The 25,934-nt window shown below is 37.6% G+C and overlaps 1 protein-coding gene across 3 annotated transcripts; it reads left to right on the forward strand.

Annotated features, from left to right (window-relative positions):
- Positions 1-1,412: 1,412 nt before the first annotated feature.
- Positions 1,413-24,888, forward strand: sec24d (SEC24 homolog D, COPII coat complex component). Of its 3 annotated transcripts, XM_015397249.1 has the most exons (24): positions 1,413-1,515; positions 3,824-4,020; positions 6,747-6,849; positions 7,072-7,208; positions 7,339-7,650; positions 7,771-7,881; positions 8,744-8,865; positions 9,035-9,146; positions 10,387-10,514; positions 11,918-12,056; positions 12,139-12,254; positions 14,140-14,264; positions 16,717-16,908; positions 17,060-17,153; positions 17,735-17,851; positions 17,976-18,146; positions 19,022-19,118; positions 19,212-19,357; positions 19,436-19,574; positions 20,097-20,215; positions 20,296-20,475; positions 20,590-20,784; positions 20,924-21,013; positions 23,473-23,613. In XM_015397249.1, the coding sequence occupies exons 2-24, from the start codon at positions 3,870-3,872 to the stop codon at positions 23,611-23,613; spliced, it is 3,237 nt and encodes a 1,078-aa protein (XP_015252735.1). In that variant the 5' UTR covers positions 1,413-1,515; positions 3,824-3,869. The 3 variants fall into 3 exon arrangements, with proteins under 3 accessions (XP_015252735.1, XP_015252733.1, XP_015252734.1); XM_015397247.1 differs by having other exon boundaries at positions 7,339-7,881; positions 23,473-24,888; XM_015397248.1 differs by having other exon boundaries at positions 1,483-1,581; positions 7,339-7,881.
- Positions 24,889-25,934: the final 1,046 nt, after the last annotated feature.

The following is a 25,934-nucleotide window of genomic DNA, read 5'->3' on the forward strand; positions in this document are numbered from 1 at the left end:
AAGGAAGAGATGAGGGAGCACTCAGCTTCACTGACAAAGATGTGAGTTGTGTGAGAGGGCCAGTGACACATTGGTGGAAAATGATGGAATTAGGTGACTTTTTACGTGCCCGAGGGGTCCACGGTGTTTTCATTAATGGAAGAGCAGAAGGTGATTAAAAGAAGAGAGCTAGTTTATTCTGTAAAACAGACATGGCTAAGGCTTGATGCTAACATGTTTGTAAGCTGTCAGAGTTCAGTCAGAATTCTGACAAAAAAGTCGGAAGTCTGAGATTAAAGTCAGAATTCTGAGATTAAAAGGCAGAATTCTGAGATTAAAGTCAGAATTCTGACTTTTTTATACAGAAATAAAATTTAAAAATCAGTTAACTTTTTTTATTTTTTTCAGTAGCCCTAATCCTCTTCAGTAGGTTACTTTAAAGAAGAGGTGTGGGTATATATGTGTTGTATGGTGAATAAATCAATCTACCATAACATGGCAAAAGCATGATCACCTTCTCCAGGAGTTTGTGATTGACAAGTTTTTCTTTATTTTATATCATTCATATATTTTTTACATTCAGTCTTTGATAGAAGGTATCATGTAATAAAAATATGATAATATCATAGGAGAAGTTATCCGATTTAATGTATCCAATATCAGCATTGAGGCTGTCATAGTTGATTTTTGTTTAATCATAAAAACAAAATTTTTGCTGTTCAAATGAATTGATTAGGATTAAGGTTATTAAGTTTAGTTATTTAGTTATTATTAATAGTTATGTATTTAGTTATTAAGGTTATTTAGGTTATTTGAACTCAAATATATGTAAATTGAGTTATACAAAAAAGTGATGGACTTCCAGAAATGTAATATAGCCACGCTGGCAAGATGCTGCTTTTAGAGAAATATTATTGCATAGACGACGAGATAAGCTGAAAGGAGAACATTGATACCGTTTAATTAAATTATATTTAAGATTTCAACGTTTTTACTTGCATGTATCTGCACGATATATCCTGTATAAGCTGAAAAGCACTGGTATGAGAACATGGCTACGAGATTGGAGCCACAATTTGTAAACCTTTATTAAGGTGATGAAACGCATTATAACCCTTATTGACTGTGCTGACGTGTATGGATTCCCTCTGTTTCACGCATGCGCACTGCTCGTTCAGTTAAGCTAGCTAAAACCGCTTCACACAAAAATGAAAGTGAAACGGTTAACCTTTCAAAATAAAATACAACATTTAGTTATTAACCAGATATTATAGTCTAAAGACGCTTTAGGAAGTTTCTTAAGATATAAACATTGTATTTAGGACAGATAGAGTCTGTATATCTAGCATAGTGTTTTTATGTTAGCTTTATTCATATCGGGCCAAACGGTTTATACACCTTTATTTGCTTTACTTTGAAAAGCTTTCACTGCCCGTAAAGATGGCTGATTTGTCGTGACCCGGTGCACTGTGGAGTTTGACGTGGCACTCCGGTTTTCTCCGAGAAGAAGAGGAGCTTAACTGTCCTGCTGTTCAGGTAAAGAACCCTAAGCAGGGATGATGACACCTTTACAAACGAACTGAAATATATTTCGTCCTTCAGGTAATGATTTATTTGAAGCTCTGTCTCACAGCTGGAAACTTTGCAGCGCTTTCCTCTTACTCACAGAGAGAAATTAGTATAAAGTAATATAATGTCACGGTTTTATTAGAACGTTTATTAACGTAGGTTTAAGAAAATACGGAAATGATAACAAATTTTCAAACAGCAGATCTGGAAAGTTGCGTTTTAATTCATAAATAGGTGTAACGCTTTTCTTTTAGCATCATAACGGACTTTGACGTGGCAATTTTCGGAAGTTGCGCAGTTACTTAATAAGCCTTGAAGCCCAAACCACTAAATTGTCAACATTTGTAAGTTAAGCAGGGCGAAAAGTGTCACAATAATCGATTTCCGGTGTTTGATAAAATTGGATGACACGCAGCTGTGGCTTAATGATCCAGCTGTGCCCAGTCTTCTTGTTTTAATAAGTTAAATTAGTTGTTTGTTTTTTGATTCACTCAGTTTTTGTGTGTGTGTAAATATATACTTTAGGATATTTTAAATTATGATTTTTTTTTTTAAATCAGAAGGTTGGATGTAATGTTTATTGTTATTATCCTTTAATAAAAGAGTTATTATAAGACACATAACTTTTTTTAAAGTAACAATTACATTTTTGCAGTTTCAAACTGCAGGTAATATTGCAATTGCTCAACTTATGCAATGTGAAACAGTTTTTTGTTGTTTTTATTTTTAAAGAAACGCTTTTTTATGCTCCTCAAGCAGGGGCGTAGCCAGAATTTTTTATAAGGGTGGCCAGGCAATAATCAGTGTACACTAAGGGGTGGCCCAAAGCGGATCGGCACCAGAACTTCACGGTCAATCTACACTGTTTCAACAGGAAAATTGTCATATTTTCTAAACAAAGACAAACTATACTTTACTACAGCCTTTACTAACAAATAGACGCATATATTTAAACATTCATAATTTCTAGATAAAAGGTATAGTGGATAAAATTCTTTCAGTTTTGAGTTCTGGGGCATAAATCTTTTCCATTGTTATTATTTACCTACTTCTTTCAATAAACATTCTGCCTAAAAGTGATATTAACAAGCACTAATATCTGCATAAATTGATTATTTGATAAGTTTTTATTAAAACTGTTATTTATCTTTAATTTCACTGAAGACTCCTAGATGACTTGCAGATGCACAGCATTTTCTCCTTACCCTATATAAGACAGAATCTAGCTCTGAAAAGAACATGAATTCTGTAGTTATCATTTTTGCATTTTTGATGTTAGTATATCTATGTGTATATTTACCACCAAAAAAATGCTTTGAATATTCCACCTGAGAGTATTACGGTTGCCACCATCAGTATTAGAGGGGAAAAAATGGTAGGGATGGCCAAAGATTGGCTAAGGGTGGCCATGGCCACCCCTGGCCCCCCATCTCCGCCACTGTCCTCAAGGCAAAGGATGTTGGAAGAAGGAGGCTACAATAGTTTGCCAACTCATACATACACTGCTGTTTTGCATTCTTATTAGAGTCCTGTCATTCCAGTATTCAATTCCATTGGGTGAAGATGGTCAGAGAGTTGTTTTAAAAAGGTCAATGGCCACACCCAGGTTTTATTAATGACTTACCGGCAAAATTAAGATTTCACTTAAACAGAAACTGCTTGACTGCATAAAGTAGGCAAAACAATCTCATATAACAATAACAACATACTGTTATGGTCCTATATAAAAATAAATAAATAAAACAACAAAGAAAACCATTTCAAAGCTTGCATATTAGCTGGAAACAAGGTGAGAGACACACTGAGGACTACATCATCTAAAAGTGTGTTGTAAATGTATTTCCATATTTTCACAGTAAGTTGTTAAACTAATTTAAATTTGATTTAACAGCATTTTAATATCTGAAATACCCAAGTTAAAATGTCTAGAATTAGTCAGATATGACTGGTGCATAAAAGAGTTGATAAACTTCACAGATTCAAGCTAATCGGTTGAATTTAAGCTTTTAAAGTGTGGTGTTCGTAGATGAAAATGTCCAACTCATGCAACATTGCTTTATCTGTTAGAAAGTAAAGTCGAAGGTCTCTCCCACAGCATTGATAACAGAATGAGGTCAAATCTCAGCTGACTTTTGTGTTGCTTGTTTACATCTGTTTTAAACTGAATACAACAATAAATGAACCATGAAACAGGCAACTACAAGGACAGCTATGTAAGTACTGTTTTATTATACTTTTTCGTTCATTTGATGAGCTTTATGTTTCTCCATTTTAGCTTGATTAACATTCCCAACTGGTATGAGCAGAGAGTGACAGACAGAATGAGCCAACAGGGTTACGTAGCTGCACCCCCGTACTCCCAGGCCCAGCCGGGAATGGGGAGCTACCAAGGTGGGTTTGGAGCTGCCCCTGCCCAGCCCCTCTATGGACACTATGGAGGACCACCTCAGGCATTTAGTTCTCCACCAGCAGGTACAGTCATGTTATTTTTCAAATCTGAACAAATGTTATTTTCGGTTGGTTATCTTGTTTTTTTGTTTTTCACACATTGTGCAGGTTTTGCAGATATTTTTACATTCACTTTGAATGTCAAGATTTAGCATTTTCCTAAATTGTTTGTGGAAACTCCCATTTATTTATGATCATCATTGAAAAAACAGAAACTTCAAAATCATCAAAAACTTAATAATGAATTGAAACGAATTATCCCTTTTACAACAAGCTATTTTCACAATGTTTTTGCATCCGGTGTTTATATATTTTATAGCATGTTATTTATTTTGCTGATAAGCATTATATGTATATATATATATGTATCCAAACAATAGTATCCAAACTCCTTGCACATTTTTATAATAGCCTTAAACTCTTTGTTTCATTGAATACCAACAGAAAATGATGGATAATTATGAAAAATGGGGAATCAAATAATGCCTGGTTTTTAATTTTAGTTTTAAAAAGAAAAATCTGGCAAGTATCAGCAACCATATGTGATTTCATCTCAGTAAAAATCCATCAGTTCTGTAAAACCCTCAGAGGTTTTTTAGAGAACATTATTGAACAAACAGCTTCATGAATTTCAATAAACAAAATAATCTAGATAGTTGTGAAAATTCAGGTAATAAAATATTTATTTAGGTTCATTTAGTTATAGTGATGATAACTCTGTAAGATTTGTTGTGCACTTGATAAATTAGGCATTTAGTAAAGGTTTATGGGAAGTTAGACTTAAAAAGACATTTTAAAGTGTGTCATAAGTCATATAGACGACACAGCAAACATGAAGATTGGAGTTTGTTCATGGGGGTAACAATGTACTTGGTTTTAAAGCACAATGGATATTAACTGCACAAAACTTTATATCTGACTGTTTCTAGATAATCTGTCTGAGGTTGTTTTTTTTTTTTTTATTGGAAGAATGTGCAGAAATCTGAGACTCTGTGGAAAACTGGTTAACTTAAACTTAAAAAGACCGTCAGCTGCAATTGCAGCAGTTTAATAAAGTATGGTTTGTCTCAGAGGGACTGCACAGAAATGCACAACATACTTTAAGATTCCGCATTTACCTTTTGACAAAGTTTTGAAAACCCGCCCACTTCCCAGTGATGCACTACCTTGTGTTGGTCTATCACATAAAATCCCCGATTAAATACGTTTAGATTTATAGTTGTAATTTGACAAAACATATAGAAGTTAAATGCATATAATTTTCAGAGTGCAATATTTAGAACCATTTCGGTTTACACCTCTGGTCAATGCCACATAGGATCGACTGCTTCCATCTCATTGTAACTTTGCAATAACTGAAAAAATTTGCAGATTATTTTAATGTCCTGCTTAGTGCTCCTTTGACAGCTCACTGGGTGGTGTTGTTTAGCAAAGATTTGAATGTAGCAGAGAGCCCATTGTTTAGGACAGCTCCAAAAGATCAGATTATACTTCTGCAACTGCACACATCAAATGTCGCTTGCGTCTGGTTGCTAAGCAGTTTTGCTGGTATGCTTCTGCAATGTCGGTCTGGAATTTCTAGGGATGCACAGCTGTTTCCCGCACAAGAGCAAGGGGGAGTCTATTTGAGAACTCGCAAGAACTTCGACGGATAGTCACGAGAACTCCGGCGTTGTCGACGGGAATGTTTATCTTCCAAAACAACATTGGCGCATTCGCAAGACATCACGGTCACGGAGATGGATCTAAAGTTGCTAGACATCGAAGAGGAACAGGTTCTGAGCTAACCTTCTCGATTAACCTTTCAATGTAGTTGTCCATCGTACTTGTTCCTCGGTTTTTAAAAATGGCGCACCCCGGCACCAAATCGAGAAGGACGACCACACAGACAGCTGGAAATCATACCAAGAACCAATCACAGCTGCTTTTTGTCTGCCCACTTGAGGTCTGTGCGGGTTTGCGACCGTCCGACGCGTAGTCAGGATTTTTTTGAGGTGCGCGACAACAGTTGCAGAGCATCTGGGCGGGAGGGCGTGGTCGCGGTCACAGAGACAGTTTTGACGGTTGCAGAGGCTATGCGTCAGAAGCATAAATTGGCCATAATGCTTAAAGCTATAATTGGTCTTGCCTAACACTGATTTTATTCATCTTAGTCAGCCAGGATGCACTCTAATCTCGGGTCTGAACACAGTCAGTGATTCATACCTGGATTTTCTCTGGGTTTCAGTTGTAATAGTCTATACTTTGGTTTCTTCAGTGTTTGCTCTCTCATCTGCAGCTGGTTTAAACCAAAACGGTCTGACTTCTGGCTTCTATCTACCACAGACTTTATTTTTAAAGGAATTCAAAGATTAGGTTATCTTTATCTTCAAACTGTTAAATAAACGCAAAAAGTTTCTTATGTATCAGATATATGTATCTGACTTTTGTATACTCCCTTTCAGGAAGTATACACCTGTTTGTTTTTTTCTGTTGGTTCATAAATGTATTCTTTCTATTTGCTAAATGTATATAAGTGTATATTTTTATGAAGTCTTCATGTTAAACATCCTTTCAACTTGCTATGTCCACCCTCAAATCACTCAATGAACCTACTCTGCATTCTTCCTCTTTTCTTTGTCATTCCCAGCACCAAATTTAAATTCTTTAATCAAATACATATCCAAATATCTAAGCCTTGTTCCCTCTAATTTTGACAATATGCAATTATTTAATGCATATCTAAAGAAGAATGTCTGCTATCGTTGCAGGTGTAATGAAATCACCAGCTTCCTCCCCTGGAGGAATGCCACCGCCTCCTGTATCCAGTCAGTACAATCCCAATGTGCAGCAGAATGGAGCTCACCCACAGAGGTAACGTCCACGAGGCAGCAGCTGCTTGAAAAGTGGAATTCAGTAAAACCATTACAAAGAGGGTAGCGATAATAAAAAAAAAAAAAAAACTGTCATGCAACATGAAGGCTCTTCAGTGCAAATACTTAAAATATTATTGTACAGATAAATTGTTCTTTGATCTGTTGCTTTGGAGAAGTAGAATAACCCACCTGACCACTTGGATTGGATTTATATGTACAGGCTTGCCTCTCCATCAGCTGCACCCCCAACTTATGGCCAGCCTTCGCACTCTGTGTACAACAGCATGGCCTCACCTGCACAACCTCCAGCACAGCAGCTAACTAACCAGATGAGTGCTATGAACCTAGGTGGTTATGGTAAGGTTGTTAGTTACTAATGCTTAATTGTTGTAGTCTGTTTAAACCTTAAAGGACAAGGATAAAAAAAAAAAAACAATGCTCATTTTTGATACTTAGTATTTCTTAATTCTATGATTAAATTGCATAGCCCCAGGTGCCATGCAGAGCCCCCCACCTCCTGCAACAACCTCCATCGCCCAGCAGCGTTTCCAGACACCACCAGCAGCAACGGGTCACCCACAGATGCATTCCGCCCCACTGTCATCACACATGGCCCCTCCGATTTCCCCACCACAGTCACCCATTACGAACATGCAGGGATCAGGACCACCAATGGGGGGACAGTCAATGGCAGGACCACCGATGGGGGGACACTCAATGACAGGACCACTGATGGGGGGACACTCAATGACAGGACCACCGATGGGAGGACAGTCAATGGGAGGACCACCAATGGGAGGACAGTCAATGACAGGACCACCAATGGGCGGACAGTCAATGACAGGACCACCAATGGGAGGACAGTCAATGGGAGGACAGTCAATGACAGGACCACCAATGGGCGGACAGTCAATGACAGGACCACCAATGGGAGGACAGTCAATGGCAGGACCACCAATGGGTGGACCAGGATCTTTCCAGCAGCCTGGTAGTGGACCCGCTGGTCTACAAGGCTACCCACAGCAGGCAGGTAAGTAGCGAGCAATAAATTCCACGACAGATTTTCTATTGTTTTAAATTCTGTATTATAAAAAATCACTAAATTTAGGATTTATTTATCTTAATACCAGAGTTTATGATCAATTCAAGGCAGTTTAAGGAGCCATCTCCAGTTATCCCCTGTTAGATCCTCAAATCCCTTTGAATAACCTTCTCTTTAGTACGAAGGTCTTCAACAGGGGGTCCGTGACCCCTAGGGGGTCCACGGAGGTACTGCATGGGGGTCGCAAAAGTTTTGGTTGATTAGACTTTTTTTTTTTTTTTATATTCCTCCCCTGCAACTTTTTCCACTAATTGAAATGTCTTTAAATACACATTAACATGAATTCAAAACACTGTAGTAATCAGATAAATGAAAGCAGAAGATTTCTTTCAGTCATCAATGCACACATTCAGTGACACACAGGAGCTGTTTCAAGCTGGGTACTGTTTCACTCACAACACCTGTCCCATCAACGAGGAATCAGAATCAGAAATACTTTAATAATCCCAGGGCGAAATTACTTTCGTTGCATGACTCCATCTGTAATAGAGTGACTATAGGACCAGTTTGATATAACACTATTTCATACAATATATCTACTTAGGGGGTTAGATGACAATAAGATAGATGATAGATAAACTAATGTAATCATCCCAGTATTGATTTATATATGAGTTTATGGAATGATGTCAGATATTTCTTGTTTTAGCTCTGTGTGAAAAGGGCTGAAATTTAGTGGGATCTGCTTCCAACAAAGATGAAACATAAAAGGGGAATAAAATAATCAGAAGTGTTTAGTTGTAGCCTGTTTTATAACACTGTGCTTATTATGCATTTAATATGTGCACAGGTCAGTTTGGAGGACTCATGTCTGGGCCTCAGCCAGGCATGCAAGGGGGCTTTCCTGGAGCACCAGGAGGACTTTCTGGTCCCCCTCAGAAAAAACTGGACCCTGATTCTATACCCAGCATAGTGAGTATCTGTAGACTGTATAATATAAACTGAACATGGTTTATAAGCCATATTTTCAGGCCATAATTTCTGCTGCAATTTATATTCTAACCCAAATGCAAAAAACACCTCTTTTTTATTGTAAAGGATTACTGGAAAAGCTTTTTAATCTCTAACTTGTTTGTTTTAGACCCAAGTTATCGAAGATGACAAAGCCAGGCTGGGAGGACAGGTCTACAGCACAAACATCAGAGGACAGGTCCCACCGCTCGTCACCACAGACTTCACAGTTCAGGATCAAGGTAACAAATATGACCAATCTGTAATAATCCGAGATAAATATTCAGATTGCTGTTTTGTATTTTATTGATTAATCGATCAATAATATTCTTAATCTTAAGTCAAATCCTTGTTTTTATAATTTGAAATTCACTTATGTGTGTTTTAATAAATCAGAATCCACCAGAACTTTGGAGCTTTAGACCCAATAATGCTATTATTGCAGTGAGTGAACGCTAATATGAGTGATCTCACACCATACGTCTATTTTTTGTTATTAGAATATAAGAAATAAAATATGTTGGTTTGTTGTTTTTGTGGAGTATTTTCCATTTGAATGTAACCTTCATGTAACCTTTGGTTAGAGTTTAGGATTTCTTTAATTTTTTAAAAATAAACTTTAAAAAATATAAGATTCAACTTTCTTAATTATCAAAAAAACATTGTATATAGTGAGTATGTATAGAAATTGAAAAGCTCTCTACTTTGAAAAAAATTAAGGTACATTTCTTTCCATAGAGATCAAAAATAGTTCATGATGCTGTTGTCCTACTTTTGTTAAACGTAATGTGGCCAAAACTGAGGGCCTCGGCAATTTGAAAAAAATGTTTTTTTTTAAATCGTGATAATGTTGAAGAACAAGTTAATTGCCCAGCCCACTTCTGATTAAATAAACCTTTTTGATAAGGGATATGTTTGTAATACTGAGGGATTGGTAAAATGAAATTTAGAGCTGAAACGAATGATTATTTTTCAAATCGATTATTGGGTTGATTATTTTTCCGATTAATCAATTGATTGGATTGCCAAAGAATCCTTAAAGAAGAATTTTTACGAAATTAAACCAGGTGAAACTCAAACTGTTCCACTTGAGGAGTTCTGGATAGAGCATATTGACGGACGAAAAAGTGTTTTTCAAGTCCAAAATGTTAAAATGTATTTTACGATTTTGGTATAATTAATGCTCTAAGTTGGTTGCTCTGTCAGCTAAAGACGTGTTTGAAAGTCTCTATACTCCAGTTAATGATTAATCAATTACTAAATTAGTGGACAAATATTTCAATAATTGATTATTCACGATTAATCCAATTAATTGTTTCAGCCCTAATGGAATTCCTTTCAAGTGCCTGAATAATTAGCTACCCCTTTTTGAACACAATAAATAATTTCCAAGTGGAACAGCAGTTTTTGTCATTTTGAGGTAATTTTTAATGTAATATTACAGTTTATGAAAAATACTGACTGTTGTTTTGTTGACTTTAGGGAACGCCAGTCCAAGATTTATGCGCTGCACGACCTACACCCTGCCCTGCACCGCTGAGCTGGCCAAACAATGCCAAGTGCCTCTAGCCTCCATCATTAAACCATTTGCTAAGTTGCCCAAAAATGAGGTAAGCTTCCGTCTTATTCAGACCATCAACTAGAATAGGAAGATAAAGTTACAACTAACGAAAAACCACAATAAAAATCTCCTGCTTGTCACTTGTAATGCCTTTGATTAAATGAAAATGTTTTGATCTTGGTCAAGCATTACTCAAACAGTAAACACTTTTCTTGGACATTTTTTTTTTTTGTTTGAAATGTTCTTCTGCATTAGAACAGTTGCTGATGAGATCCAAAGGGAAAAAGGAAAAAAAAAAGCTTTTGTGGGATTACTGCATTAGCTCTAAATTATACAGTCTCTCCTCAAAGATGTTATTCTCTCCTCAATCAGTTTCACTTTTAAGGAACATTTAGATCAGCAAAGCTGTCTTTCTGCTTTAGTGATCACATAGAGCTTGGAATTTGGTTTTATTTAAATGCAATTGAATCTATCATTGTTTTGTGCTAGTTTGTCCTGTAAGTAACCTCTTCTTAAATAATTATTGGAAGAAGAGATGTTTTTCCCCTGCACTCACTCTGTCCCAGCCACTTCATGGCCTTTTTAGGAAATGTTAGCTTTCCCTCATCTGGCTTCTAGACTGTTCACTTAGTGTTAGACCTGCCAGGGCAACCAAACAACAAAGGTGGTTTAAAAAAAAAAATCACATGGGATCAGATTAAATATCCTCCTATGGGGCATGAGTGTGACATCATGTAACTAGCACTAATCTGTGAATCTAGAAACGTCTCTAAATACTGAACACTTTTTCTTGTCTCATTTTTCAAGTAACAAGTAATCTTATTTAAAGCAGCTTTAGTTTCTCTTTTTCAGAGAGCCTTTAGTTAAACTTGATGGTCGGCGTGACGATGGTGGTGTGCTCTAGTTTAAAGTAGGGTTAGATTACAAAAACAGCATTTACACTCAACCTGCGGAAAAGGGAAACTGGATGGAAGAAAATATTTGTTTATTCCAGAAATCTAGCATTTATAAAAGGCTAAGTCATTAATGAAAAGAAGATGTAGGAAGTCCTGTTTGCATATAGATGACTCAGCAAATGTGAAATAAAATGTTCTTATCCAATGTCACCAAAATTAAACTGGAAAAAAAAATCTGACTTGGATTTCACATTGAACCAATGGTTAAACATGGTGGTGGCTGCATCATAGCCATCAAAGCCAGAGAACGGCACAAGAAGGAGGTTCTTAAAAGAAACTCTTTATAGTTCACGCCTATCATATTTCTTTATGTGAAAACATTTGAAAATGTTGTCAGTCAATTTTACAGGACTGTTAAAAAAAAAAGTTTTCTTTGTAAAATTATACTGAGGATTTTGTGGTGTCATAAAACATAGACGATGTGGGCTTTAAATTCATTGAAGCACCTTTTACCAACTTAAAACAAATGCTTTTTCTGCGTCTGCCCTCTGTTCAGGCTCCTCTGTATGTTGCCAATCACGGTGAGACAGGCCCGATCCGCTGCAATCGATGTAAGGCCTACATGTGCCCCTACATGCAGTTCATCGATGGAGGCCGTCGCTATCAGTGCACTTTCTGCAACTGTGTCAACGAAGGTATGATGTGATGAGATGGAACTATAGATATTAGAATGAGACAATAGTAGAAAAATAAAGTTGTTTCCTTTCCCTCCTCAAGTGCCAGCCTTCTACTTCCAACATCTGGACCACATTGGCCGCAGGGTGGACTTCTACGAGCGGCCTGAGCTCTCCCTGGGATCCTATGAGTTTGTTGCCACACTTGATTATTGCAAGGTACACAACAACAAACAGATCTATCTGTCTGCTGTTTTTCAGCACACAGACAAACAAAAGATCAGTTGACGTCAGAAAAACACCTGAATTCATCAGCGGTTTCCGGTTCATTGCTGATTTTAGGCAGTGATTAGTAAACACTATAGTCAGATTAATTTATAGGACATTTAATACTGTAAGCGAAACTTTCCAGAGACCGTGTTATTAATTATACTGATTAGTCAGACTATAACAGATAGTTGGGGAGGGGGTTAAGCTCACTAATCAGAAGGCAGTGGGGAGACAAATAATCTGTGTCCCCATGACGACTGCTACTAAGGAAAACAACATGAAAGCTTCAAGTTAGCTGGCTAAGCTGAATCACTGCGCTGATCTATTTTCACTTTGTTTACAGCAAATGAAAAACAGCCATGACAGCTAAATCTGTCAAACACAGATACAAATCTAGAGGTTTTTGCCAGACTAAAACAAAATGATGATGTTGACTTTTCTGTACAAATGAAAATCTGTACATTCTGACATCCACATATGTTCAGCTTCCTTTGACTGTCCCTTATCGAGGATATTATCATTAACCAAAACTAATGAAACAGCAGAAACTAGAATTGAAAAAAACATTTTTCTTACCTGGAATAAAAATAATAAAACTAGACCTTGCCAAAAAAAAAAAAAAAAAAAAAAGCTAACTGAAATTGAAAGACGAGTTTGAAAAATTAAAAAATATCACTGAATTTTAATAGAGAAAGTGCTAGTTTTTTGTTTTTTTCTTTATCGTTTTGCCAGTGCATGGCAGGTATAGCAGTCAGGTGCTGCAGTCTATCCTTTTATTCCCTTAAATTATTTACTTTTTTTTTGTCTTGGCCATTGTATCTAAGTTGTATTATATTAAAGACTAAAGCTAATAAAAACTAAACTGAAACTAAGAATTTTCAAAATTCAAAACTAAGCTAATATCTAACAAATACTGAAAACTATTTTAAACTGAAATAGAACTGAAAACCAGAAGTCAAAACTAAATAAAAATGAAAACAAATTATAATTTCAAAATTTTTTAAACCTTGATGCAGAGTGCTTGCCTCTAGAACATTTAAAAGTCCCCTAATAATTAAACAGATTATAAATCAATGTGTATTTCTTCTCATAATATGCAAACTTGTAGATTGCTACAGTGAGATGTTGCGCTGATCCACCTGCAGCTGCAGTGGTGGGCGGTGCCTGCTGCGCCCCAGCAGAGCAATGCTGCGTTTCATTTGGTGGAAAAACAAAACACTCTGCCCATCAATCGATTCGGCTTGTTAAGCAGCCGTGTGGGAATCCTTCCCAATTTGGTTATCTCAGCCCTGCTTTCAAAGCTGGCTTTCTGTCTGCTGGCTGGGCCGAAGCACCGGTGTTTACCTTTCAAGTCGATGACAGCGTGGAAGGATGCAGGGTTCACTTTTTTACAGTGCTTTTCTTACATATATGTGCTACACTGAATATAAGGCCAGTGGTAATGAGAAACAGTTTGAAAGCAGGGTAATAGTTCACCTTTTAACAAGGCAATGTCTTTGTCTATCATTTTGATCGAGAGAAAACACTTCAAGTCTGTTTTTGTAATGTGGAAATAAAGTATAAATCAGCAAATCACTGTATGATCAAGGAAAATCAGATCAAATCAATGTGTAACGATCATATTATTTACAAATACCAGTTTTCAACTTGAAAAATAGTCAGATTTGGCATGTTTTAAGTTTCAAACATGCATGTATTTTAATTCATGTATTTTCCTCCTGCTTCATGAACATGTTCATGAAGCAGGAGGAAATCATTTTTAAATGAGCTGTTGAGCTTTTCATCTCTGTATTAAGAAAAAAATAAATCAAATATTTTTTTTTTCTTTTTCCAGAACAACAAGCCTCCCAATCCTCCAGCCTACATCTTTATGATTGATGTGTCCTACACCAACATCAAAAGCGGACTGGTCAAACTGATATGTGATGAACTCAAGACTCTGCTGGAAAAGCTGCCCAGGTACACACCTTAATAATACAAAATTATTTGGTTTATTCTCAGTCTAACATAGCAGGCTAATAATAATAATTACTAATAATTAAACTTGCCAGAAAAATCGAAATTGCAATTATTTTCAACCCAAATTGTGATTTATTTATTTTTTTCCACTTTTATCGTTATTGTTTTTGACAATAAAAGATACAATGCACAAAACCAAACAAAGTGAACACTCGAACCCAAGACAGCAACAGGTTGTCATGATATAAAAGTCAGACAGTTTCTGAGGCTAATTTGTCTTTAAATTGAGCTTTTTTCAATCACATTGGGGAAATTTACATCTGCATTTAACCCATCCCCTTGGGTTGCAGTGGGCTGCCAGCGTGGGGCGCCCAGGAAGCAGTGTGGGGTTAAGGGTCTTGCTCAGAGAGCCAGAGTTGCAGTCTGTGGGAGTGGGACTTGAACTCAGAACCTCAGGATTCCAAGGTCTATGCCCTAACCACTATGCCGCAATTGCCCTAAGATTCATCAGCGAAAACAAAACCTGCTTCTCTGAGAAACATCAACTTTACAGTTTGTTCTCCGAGTCGAGGAAATTTCAAATTTCCTAGATGTCGAGTTGTCAATATCAGTGAAACCATAAACAGCAGATCTTTTTGAGTGGGAAGAAAAGACCGCCTTCAGTAGGAGGGGAAAGAGACGCTTTGATTTATCTTTGCACTTCTCCAGGTTACTCCTTAAATGCTTCTTAAGGTCCAGCAACAACATTCGCTGCTTGGATGCTTACAGAAACATATTGTAGATAAGAGTTTGTTTAGTTTGAAATACTTCATGATGAATTTATTTAAGATACTTTGTGGATGAAAAGCAAACATGTCTTTTTTTTTATTTCATGGTTTGAGCAAAGAACTAAAGATCAGCTCCCCTGAAAAGTGTTTTTTTTTTTTTTGCAGAGTAGGCTTGGCCATAGTTTTTCAAGCTCAAAACATTGCAGTTTCTTTATCATAACACACTTCTCACTTTATCTGAGTATTTTTATTTGAGTCTTCTTATTGTTTTGAAATGGGTTTTAGTGAATTTAGTTCTGTCTCCTCTGTAGGATCATGATAACTAGAATAGAGAGATAGAGAGGTTATTTTTTCCTGAGTAGGTTCATCACAAATATCCACTCAGATGAAGACAAACATTAACAAACAAACCCATCATGGATCATACCCCAGTCCTGCTGGATGTTTATACTCGCCTGTTTGACTTGGATGGTCCTTTTGTTAAACAAAACAATGGTTGACGGTAAAGCCGGAGCCAAGGTTAAGCCAGGTTATTTTCTGTTTCACGTCACGCAACTTTAAATCAGAGGTTTTCAAAGTCAGATTTACTAAGAATCCTCACTTGTAATTTAACATTTAGCTCATGAGTCATTTCAAGTTTAAGGTAATTTATTGGACCTTGTTCTTTTCAGTGTTGGAAGATTATACATCACACAGCTGTAGTGATAAAAAAAAAAAAAAACAATTCAGCACAAAAGTCTGATTTTACTCAGGATTTCTGTAACTTCTCAGTTGGATCTATAGCTATAGTTTTATTATATGCATGATTATTATTTGGTTAAATACTTACATAAAAAACACACCTTTTTAGATATCTTTAAGCTTCTGATAGATTCATAACTGGAAAGATTTCTTCTCTTGGCAAATAACCTTTTCCCTGTTTACATCCCAGTTTAGGAAATCCAGAAATGCACAAAAATGAAAAGATTTAAGGAAGATGAGTTCTGTAGAAAAACACAATCAGAACACCATAGCTCTATTGCACCTTTAGTGTCTCCAAACTGATGTGTGCTTTTACCATGGAAGCCTTTATTTTAATGCGTTTTAGCCATTCTATCCGGCCAGCTGCAAATTTTTGTCGAGCTTGAAGGTGACAGTTTTGGAGCCTGGGTTTCTCTCTTGCTCAGAATAATCCTGTGGCACTGACTGTATTTTGCAGATGAACATCATATTTTCAACCAGGATTATTATATTGGATTATATTGGAGTCTGTATCCATATTTTATATTGATTATTTGGCTGATCTGTTTGGATAAGCAAAAATCCACCATAATTCAAACTTTTTCAAATGTATTCTTGCTCCTAAAAATTGACAAAAGTTGCATGTCAAGTGAATTTCCACCCTGACTAAAGAGCAGAACAATAAATCTCAGAAATGAAGGGTTTTCTGATCAGAATTGTTGTTTTGTTTTATACATTAAGAGAACCAGGATATGGATAAATACATGTATTTATTTTTCTCTTTATGGAAAAAATCCTCTTAATAACCCTGACAACTAATCCATCTGACCATAGAGTTAGTAATTGTTGTTAACAAATTCATTTTTTTTTTCATTCATTAACTGCAGCTAATCTGAAAATGGTTGAGGCCTAGTTCCTGTCTAAAAGGTCTTACATGTGATTTTTTTATTATAATTTTTTTCCAGGGAGGACGGAGCAGAGACCTCTGCAATAAAAGTGGGCTTTGTTACTTATAACAAGGTGCTTCACTTCTATAATGTGAAGAGCGCTCTAGCCCAGCCCCAGATGATGGTGGTGTCAGACACAGCAGAGATGTTCGTCCCACTACTCGATGGCTTCCTCGTTAATTACCAGGACTCCAGGGCCGTTATCTACAAGTAGGAATCATCCTTTATCTGAAAAACGAGTAGGAGAAGTGTGTTATTGTCGTATCTATGGTCTGCAAATATTTTTGTAGAAACTGAGCTGGTGGAAAACTGACTTGTTGCTCTAAAGGACAGCCTGTAATCTTTGCTCTCTTCTCTTCAGCCTCCTGGATCAGATCCCTGACATGTTTGCTGACACCAACGAGAGCGAAACGGTCTTTGCTCCTGTCATCCAGGCTGGAGTGGAAGCATTTAAGGTTAGCATCAGTCAGACATCTGTCAGCATGAAGGGGGGACATACTGTAGCCACACTTCCTGTCCTTTCATGTTACAAACACAGCTTTGGGTTTAATTTACACTGGAATGTGTGTTTATGTGTAAAAATTAAGTGCTCAGGTTTGCTCCTACCTGACCAGATTACTGTCAGAAAACAGAGCTCTGTTTCATTTTTTATCACCTAAACCTGTTGGTGGTAAATTACAGGCAGACAGATTCCATTCACTGTGGCTGGCTAGAATTAGAAAAAAAGGGTCTGCATACAAACACAAGCTGAACTTGATAAGGTCTAAAATATGTAAGACATTTAAGGGATACCAGTATGTTTTCATTGCTTTGTATACAGTTACTTTAGTTGAGTTTAGGTAGAGCTAACAGGCTGTTTGTTCCTTGGTGGAAGATCAGGGTTCACAGTTATCTGTCATTCTGAAGCAACGCAGCAGAACTAGATTATTTAATTTTCCGTTTGCCCAATTCAGGATTCTTTGAACGTATTTTGTGTTAGAAAACAACGAGAATAGTGTGGAATCTGTAAACATATGATCTATTGTCTTCCCTCCAGGCAGCAGAATGCAGTGGGAAGCTCTTCATCTTCCATTCGTCTATGCCCACTGCTGAGGCTCCTGGCAAACTGAAGAACCGAGACGACAAAAAGCTGGTCAACACTGACAAGGAGAAAGTGAGCTGCCTTCTTTTCTAATCACTTAGATGTACAGGATATTGTTTTGAATTGTTTGCTTTAAACTCTGTTTATGATCTGATATTGACAATGACTTACCAAACATTTCTGTTTCCATACATAGACTCTGTTCCAACCACAGAAAGGAGTGTATGAGCAGCTATCAAAAGACTGTGTGGCTCAAGGATGCTGCGTGGATCTCTTCCTCTTCCCCAGCCAGTACCTAGACCTGGCCACCATGGGAGACGTGCCTTCACACACCGGAGGCTCCATCTACAAATACAACAATTTTCAGGTAAAGATTTCAGCCCAGCCTCTTGTCAGTGTTGGCAAATGCGTTTTCAAAACACATATCACAACCTGAGGTTTGTGTTTCTACAGAGTGTTAGAACTCATTCTGTTTACAGTTTATGTGCTAGTTTATACTGCACAACTCGAACCAGTTTGGAAACAGGTGAAATTAAAACTCTCACTTAAATAATTATATACCTTTTGCTCTATGCTCTTGTTAAACATCATTTAACTAGAGCACTAAATTTAACACTAAATCTGATTGTTTCATCTTTACTACATAGTTTGATCATGACATGTTTTATAAAAACTAAATTATTTTGGAATGTAAAAATATTCCAGACATATGACCTAATTATGCAAAAAAAAAAAAAAAAAAAAAAGAAGTCTCCACAACTCAGTAGGACAGAAAACTCAAACATAAAAAAGGTTGTAACAGGAACCCCTTTTGTAGGCAATAAGCTAGTGTGTGTATCACTGAAATTCTCCCCCACATCTTCAGTCGCCCTCTAGTGGTAAGTTTGATTACAATGCGATTAATAATAAAGACCTTGCAGCTAACTCTATTCAATCAATCTAACCTAGAGGTTAGACTGTAGTTCTCACACCTGCTGCCGCTGCGTTGCATATTTTAGATGTCTCTCTGCTGCAGCTCTCCTGATTCAAACAAGTGCATGACTTCCTTAGCAGCCTTCAAGTGCTGTAGAGGTCTGTTAATTGTTACATTATAGAAGTCAGGTGTACGGCAGTGAAGATGAATCTAAAACATGCAGGGCAGTGGTACTTGAGGACCAGGATTCAGAACCACTGGGTTAGACTAATTGTATATACGAATTGTAAATAAAACCAAATAGTGACAGTGGTGCCATCTGCTGGCAGGTGGAGACAGATGGAGAGCATTTCCTCAGAGACTTGAGGAAGGATGTACAGAAGAGCCTTGGATTTGATGCCGTAATGAGAGTTCGTACCAGTACAGGTAAAAAAAATAAAATAAAATTATTATGTGTGGTGTTTTTCTCCAGAGCTCAATATGACGTTCTGTATATGATTTAAAAAAATTTTCCCCCAGGCTTCAGAGCTACAGACTTCTTTGGTGGCGTTTACATGAACAACACCACAGACGTAGAAATGGCAGCTGTGGACTGTGATAAGGCTGTGACAGTGGAGTTCAAGCACGATGACACTCTCAGCGAGGAGACAGGAGCTCTTATACAAGTACGCATTTCAGAAGCGACTCCTGCTGAATACGCTGACATGGTTGTAATAAACTTGTAATTGTTCTCCGTTTCCCAGTGTGCCTTGTTGTACACCACCATCAGCGGGCAGCGACGCCTCCGCATCCACAACCTCAGCCTGAACTGCACCTCGCAGCTGTCTGAGCTGTACAAGAGCTGCGAGACCGATTCACTCATCAACTTCTTTGCCAAATCAGGTCAGCTTTGGTTCGCTTAAAGCAGAACGCTGGATAGTTGAAGTCTCCTCCAGTTAAGGGGATGAAATCAGATCTAATGTGAAGCCTGTGGAGAATGTAATACAGCTCATGGGCTGTTAGAAACCAGAGCTATTAGAAATCTGAAAGCAGCAAAAACCAAAAACATTCAGAGTTTTTTCAGCTCAAAGCAACAGAAAATGTTTTCTTATTTGAGATGGGTTTCCAAAGCAGTCCTTCAAACATTAACATATCTTTGATCAGTTTTAGTTGTTGGTTTCTTTCATTTAAGGTTGGAAGAAATTGCCTATAAATATTTTTACCTTGCCAGCAGAATGTTGTGACTCTAATCATTCAAACGTGATTAAATGTAAAAGAAAACTGAACCCAAGTTTGATCTTTAAGAACTGCTCACAGCAGTGGTTAAACATTCACTCCTTGTTTCTGAAATCTGTCTAGAGGTTTTAAGAGATGCTAGTTGAATGTTTACAACATTAAGAGGAATCTTTTCCACTGTCCCCTCAGCTTACCGCGCCATCCTGAACCAGCCGGTGAAGAACGTCAGAGATATCCTGGTCAACCAGACGGCCCACATGTTGGCCTGCTACAGGAAGAACTGTGCCAGCCCCTCAGCTGCCAGCCAGGTCAGAGAAATTCAGAAAAAAGACGTGTTTGCATTTTGGCATAAAGGCTTCTGTGTAACTGTGTTTTTTCTGGTCTGTAGTTGATCCTGCCCGATTCCATGAAAGTTTTCCCAGTCTATATGAACAGCCTGATGAAAACGGCTCCTCTAGTGGGCAGCACTGAGCTCTCCACAGATGACAGGGCCCACCAACGGCTATCAGTGATGGCTATGGGGGTGGAGGACACCCAGCTGCAGCTCTACCCACGCCTCATCCCTCTGGTAGGAGTGAGAAGACAAACTGTTCATGGTTACTGGTTCTTTGATTAAAACATAGCGGGAGTTTAACCCCGTGGGGCTTAAACAAAGCAGTTAACTGTAGTTTCTGTCTTCCAGCACAACATAGATGTCAGTAGCGAGGCAGTGCCTGCTCCGGTCCGCTGCTCTGCGGAGCGTCTCACCGACGCCGGCATGTTTCTGCTGGAGAACGGGCACTCCATCTTTCTGTGGCTGGGCCAGGCGTGCCCCCCAGATGTTATCCAGAACCTCTTCAATGCACCCTCCCTCGCCCACTTGCAGCAAGGACACATGGTGAGAAGTCCTCTAATTCCACCTAAAAAAAATCTTTTTTTTTGGTTGAAGAATCATTTGGATGCCAGACGATGCTATAGAACATTCATTTAGCATCACAGACTCTTTTTGTAGACTTGAACCTGCTTTTTGTGTTCAGTTTTCCCTGCCAGAACTGGACAACCCGCTGTCCAAGAAGGTCAGATCCATCATCAGTGAGCTGCTCGACAAGAGGCCAAACTCCATGAAGGTAATGGAATGAACTGGTAACACGCTGCCTTTTCCCTTCCTCAATCCTCCCACTTTATTTGAGGGAAAGTAAGCATAGAAGACACTTATTTTTATGGTGAAGCATCAGATATAAGGATTGTATGTGATAGACCTATGCAGAGTTGTTCATATTTGAAAATGAGGCGTAGACCTTAAGTTTTTCAAATAATGATCCTTTTAGGACCACCTTCAGCAGACCATATTATACTTCAGTCTCTCTCAGCTGAGATTCTTTCCAATTCTTTACCCTCTCTACATTTCAGATCATGGTTAGGATCTGTTAACACCAGCTTTTAATTCTTATCACATATTCCGAATTTGAATTAATTTGATCTACACTATTCCCTTTTAGCCTTGGTTTTAAGTTTACGGCTGTTGTCCAGCTAAAAGAAGAATCCAAGAAATATCAGAGGCCACTGTTGTTATACCCAATATAATGAAAGCTAACTAGTTCACTCTGATAGAATCTGTTTTTGGAGTGGCAGAAGTTTACCCTCTGCTCTCCTAACGTGGAATTTGCCCCTTGAATTTATCGATGAATCTCAAAAATAGACTCTGCAGAGAAAAGCTTCCTGAAGGTTTAAACCCAGGATCTTTTTGAAGATCAATGCAACCCACATAAGGTGTTCTCTTTCAACACCACAGAAATCTGATATATCAAAATGAGATGATGCATGTTAAAAATAAAAATGCCCAAATGGTGTTGGGTATAATTCTTATTGGGTGTAAAGGGCTGGTTATACTCCTGCAGCAGTGTGTCGCAGTGAGCTAGACGCAGACATTTTTGATTTATGCTCAATATTGAAGCGTGGTCTGCGCTACGTTATTCCACGCCACAACACAAGAGGGACAATCAGGAACTAGCTGTGGGTCTAGATACGGCTGAGGTGGTGAGGAAGTGGGGGCAAGTTTTACATGAGGGCGAAAAAGAGCGGGAATCCAGGTGGAAAAAGGGTCCCAGCGTTCTCGCACACCTCGCTCTTCTAGCTGATCCAACCTCATGAGTTGTTTTCCGCAATGGCGGTCATACAAACAAAACAAGCCGGCAAGCGCATGTAGATTTGACCAATCAGAAGCCTCCTGTCTGCTGCACTTCCTGCAGTCACTACAATTTAGGAGAGGTGCAGCAGAGTGTCTGCGGAGGGTGCTGGGACACCTACGCAGACGACCTAGTTTCAAAGTATAAATCAGCCTTAAGACCTCAGCACAGAACGATTTCGCTGCTGCACGAATCGCGAGATAAAACTTTCCAAAAAACATCACTGATTCCAGCTATTGCATCAGGAAATTAGGCTTACCACTTAAGCTTTTTCTCATTTCGTCATTTTATTAAAATAAATTATGTATTAATTAATCAAATGTTTGTAGAAATGAATAGTTTTTTTACTTATTAAAATGAGAAGGTGTTGCTTAAATCTGTATTTTTAATTAACCTTTGAAGAACAACCTTTTACTGCTGTTACAGCCAAATGACTTTACTTAGGTCTTCGCCCTCGGCTATCTTGCCTTTCCTGAAGAAAAAGATTCCCTCAGCATGCCACCACTGTGTTTCACTGTGTGATTAGTGTATTTAGGTCGGTGCTCACCAATTGTTTTTCCTCCTTTCATATAACATATCGATGTTAGAGTCCTCTGGGGCTTTAACAGAGAAACTGGATTAAACTATACTCTAAACTCCACTTATTAGGTGAAAGTAATGGATTAAACTGGATTTTATTTGTTTTTTTGTCATAAAAGGGGCTTTATGCAAATGAGTGACACACATTTCATATAGTATTAGTTTAGTCATGAAAAAAATCTAGCTGTTTTGCACTTTGTTACATGCAATCCCAGTAAAAAATGGTCATTTGTTTGTAGTTTGAACAGGAGTTAAGAGGTTAAAACAAGTTAAACATTTTGAGAGGTGGCAGGTTGTTTGGAAGTTTGTAGAGGACCCAAATATAGAAGCTGAGGTGGTTTCTTGCAGTTATAATAAGGAGTGGTTGGAAAAAAGCAGAAATCCAGAAACAATTAATTAAGGAACACATAGGTTAGGGAAGGAATGAGGAGAATCCAGCAAACAGTAACTGCAGAGGAGGAGTATTTATTCCAAATGGAACAAAGAATGGTGTAATCAACTAATTAGGAGCAGGTGTGAGCAGAAGGATCTAGAAGGGAGCTAAGGCTAACACAAAAGAAATACATTCAAACTTAAATACAATCAGAAAACAACTAGAATGACACAAAATGGACATGAAACCAATGACCTAGAAAACAAAGAATGACATAAATCAGAGTGTAACTGAGAACTCAAATGAAAACTTAAACAGAACCAAAAAGCCTAGAAATGACAGAATCATGACAGCAAATCACTTTGAATCTACAAGAGGAACCCTCTTTTCTATGTGTTGTTGCGTTTAATAACTTAAATCATTTGACACTTTTCTCTTCTCTGCACAGCTGCTTATCGTCAGGCAGAAAGACAAACCAGAGATGCTGTTCCGTCAGTTCCTGGTGGAGGACAAAGGTTTGCACGGCGGTGCCTCCTACATGGACTTCCTGTGCTACGTTCATAGAGAGATCAGGCAGCTGCTCACCTAAACTTCCATGCCTTAAACATTAAAGGTGTCCAATACCGAGGTTATAAGAGTTCCAGATGAAAACAGTCTTTAAGAGTCCAAAGCCTTGTTATACACACAGTATGACCTAAAAATAACCACTTGTCATTGCAGTAAATAAGGCCTACTTGTTGTGGATTGTTGTTGAAATTTTTTTGGCCTGAGCAATAAAACATTCAAATTTCATTAGGTTTGGTACGTTTAAGATCTTGAAAAGACAAAAAGGTTATTTGTAGGCTGTACTCTAGACATTCTGTGTTAATCTTCCAAGAAGAAAAAAAATATTTAAGTTGTTTTTTTTGTTATTTTTTAAACAATAAATACTCAAACAATATTTAAATGCCTTTCAGAGGCACGTCTTACATGTTTATATTATCTGACTGGAAAATGCTTTATAATAATTGCATAATATTTGAAAATGTCGGAATGTCGGTGAAAGAAGCCCCCATCTGCAGGAGTTGAAAATCTATCCTGTTTTTAACACTAGTAGTGATTCAACGTGTTTGATACACCCATGCCTCCCCTGAAAGTTGCATTCTTTGTCCTTTTATGGCAGAGCTTCCATCTGCACAACCTGCAACCATGCAGAAAGAGCTTTGTTTTGGTGTTCTGAGCTCACAATGAAGTGAATACAGCTGTTGCTTGGCAGCAAACGTGGGGAGGAAGAGAAAAATATATTTTTCTCTTCTGGCCTTGAGTCTTTGTGTTGTTTCTACTAAAAGGGAAAATATTTAACTGTGGGAAAACATCAGAAAAAGTTTTTATTTAATTGTCAGTTGTTGAGTTGATTTAAGATCAAACTAAAACCAGTCTAAATCGGTCAACAAATGCAAAGTTAGACTTCAGTGCCAGCTTTATGCGCTGACCCTCTGTATACGTCCATTCAATCTATGTAAACAGAGCGGTCAGTACTCTATCATCTCAGTGGATTATATTGCCTCTGTGTAATTCGTCTTCATTCCAAATATCGTCCTTTTGTCAATGCAGCCAGTATATTCCCTTTTTATACATGCATTTTCAAAATATTACAAAATGCCTTAGTTTGACTTGTTAAAGATGTTTAGCCAAAAATATACACAACCAGCAGTTGTGTCATTTTAGTTTGTATGCAAACCTATCTCAGGTGATCTCTGTCCATTATTATTTCAAGATGAAATCAGTGATATATTTTGAGCTGGAATGATGATGGTGACTAAGTGGTCCTTAGTGTACGTTTCATTTCATGGCTGTAAACGGTTTTTGGTAATTAAATTTTCAACACAAACAGTCTCACTCCTTTTGTTTCTCGTTGCATTCTCTACATGCATCTGCAGAAATAAGCATATGGTTGAAAACTAAATCTGTATTCATTTATTTTTGTGCTAATTTCAAACTCTTTCTTGCAAGAAATAATGTTCAAATTTATTTAACGTCCTCGGACGGAGAGATAGAGCTCTCTGACTGAGGCATTTCAGTACATATATTTATACATTACAAAGTCACACACACTCCCCCCCAGGGGAACGAACCCACCCCCTGCATTAGCAAACTTTCTCACACTTGAACATTTGGTTATTCCCAAGAAAAAATACTTCAATTCATAAAGGACATACATTTTAGCCATATAAACGCTCAGAACAGGTCTCCAATTCACGGCATGAAGGAGGCTGTGTGAAGTCACTCTTTATCTCTCATTGCCTTCACCTTTTTCTAGATTAGGGAGGCATCTGCTTTCTGTCCCTCCTACCTTAAACATTACAGCATAGAGGCTGGTACAAGATTTCTCGGAACTCACTCCTATTCAGGCAGGCACACACTAAACATTTTATCTCACAAATAGATCAAGGAAAAAATTTGGTTCCACACACCCATACAAAATAGGTGATAACAAAAATAACAGACAATGCTAAGACCAAATATTAAATGCACTAGAACTTTAAAGCTTTTAAAAGTAAAGAAACCTTTCTGTCCGTAGTTATAAAGATAAAAATGGCAAAAAAATGTCATCTACAGAATATTCACATGGTTATAGAGGTGCATATAACTGCAGTCATTTAAAGGTCGAGCTGACAAATATTAATATAAAAGAAATCATAGTAAACACGTTCATAAGAGTTGTAATAATCAGAATATAAAAGAATAAACATATTTCAATCTGAAAAACTCGCACAGAGAGAAAAGATAATTAGAAGAATTTTATTGATAAGAAGTATAGTCTTTGGCGCTCAGACCTCGGCAGGAACATTCATGCTGAATCATGCTTTAACATGCATAAGGAGATGAATGAGAATAGGGATGTTCCCCCCGGCCTGAAACTGGTGGTGG

Source organism: Cyprinodon variegatus, unplaced genomic scaffold (genome assembly GCF_000732505.1).
Source record: "Cyprinodon variegatus isolate N-32 unplaced genomic scaffold, C_variegatus-1.0 Scaffold845, whole genome shotgun sequence".
Classification (NCBI taxonomy): domain Eukaryota; kingdom Metazoa; phylum Chordata; class Actinopteri; order Cyprinodontiformes; family Cyprinodontidae; genus Cyprinodon; species Cyprinodon variegatus.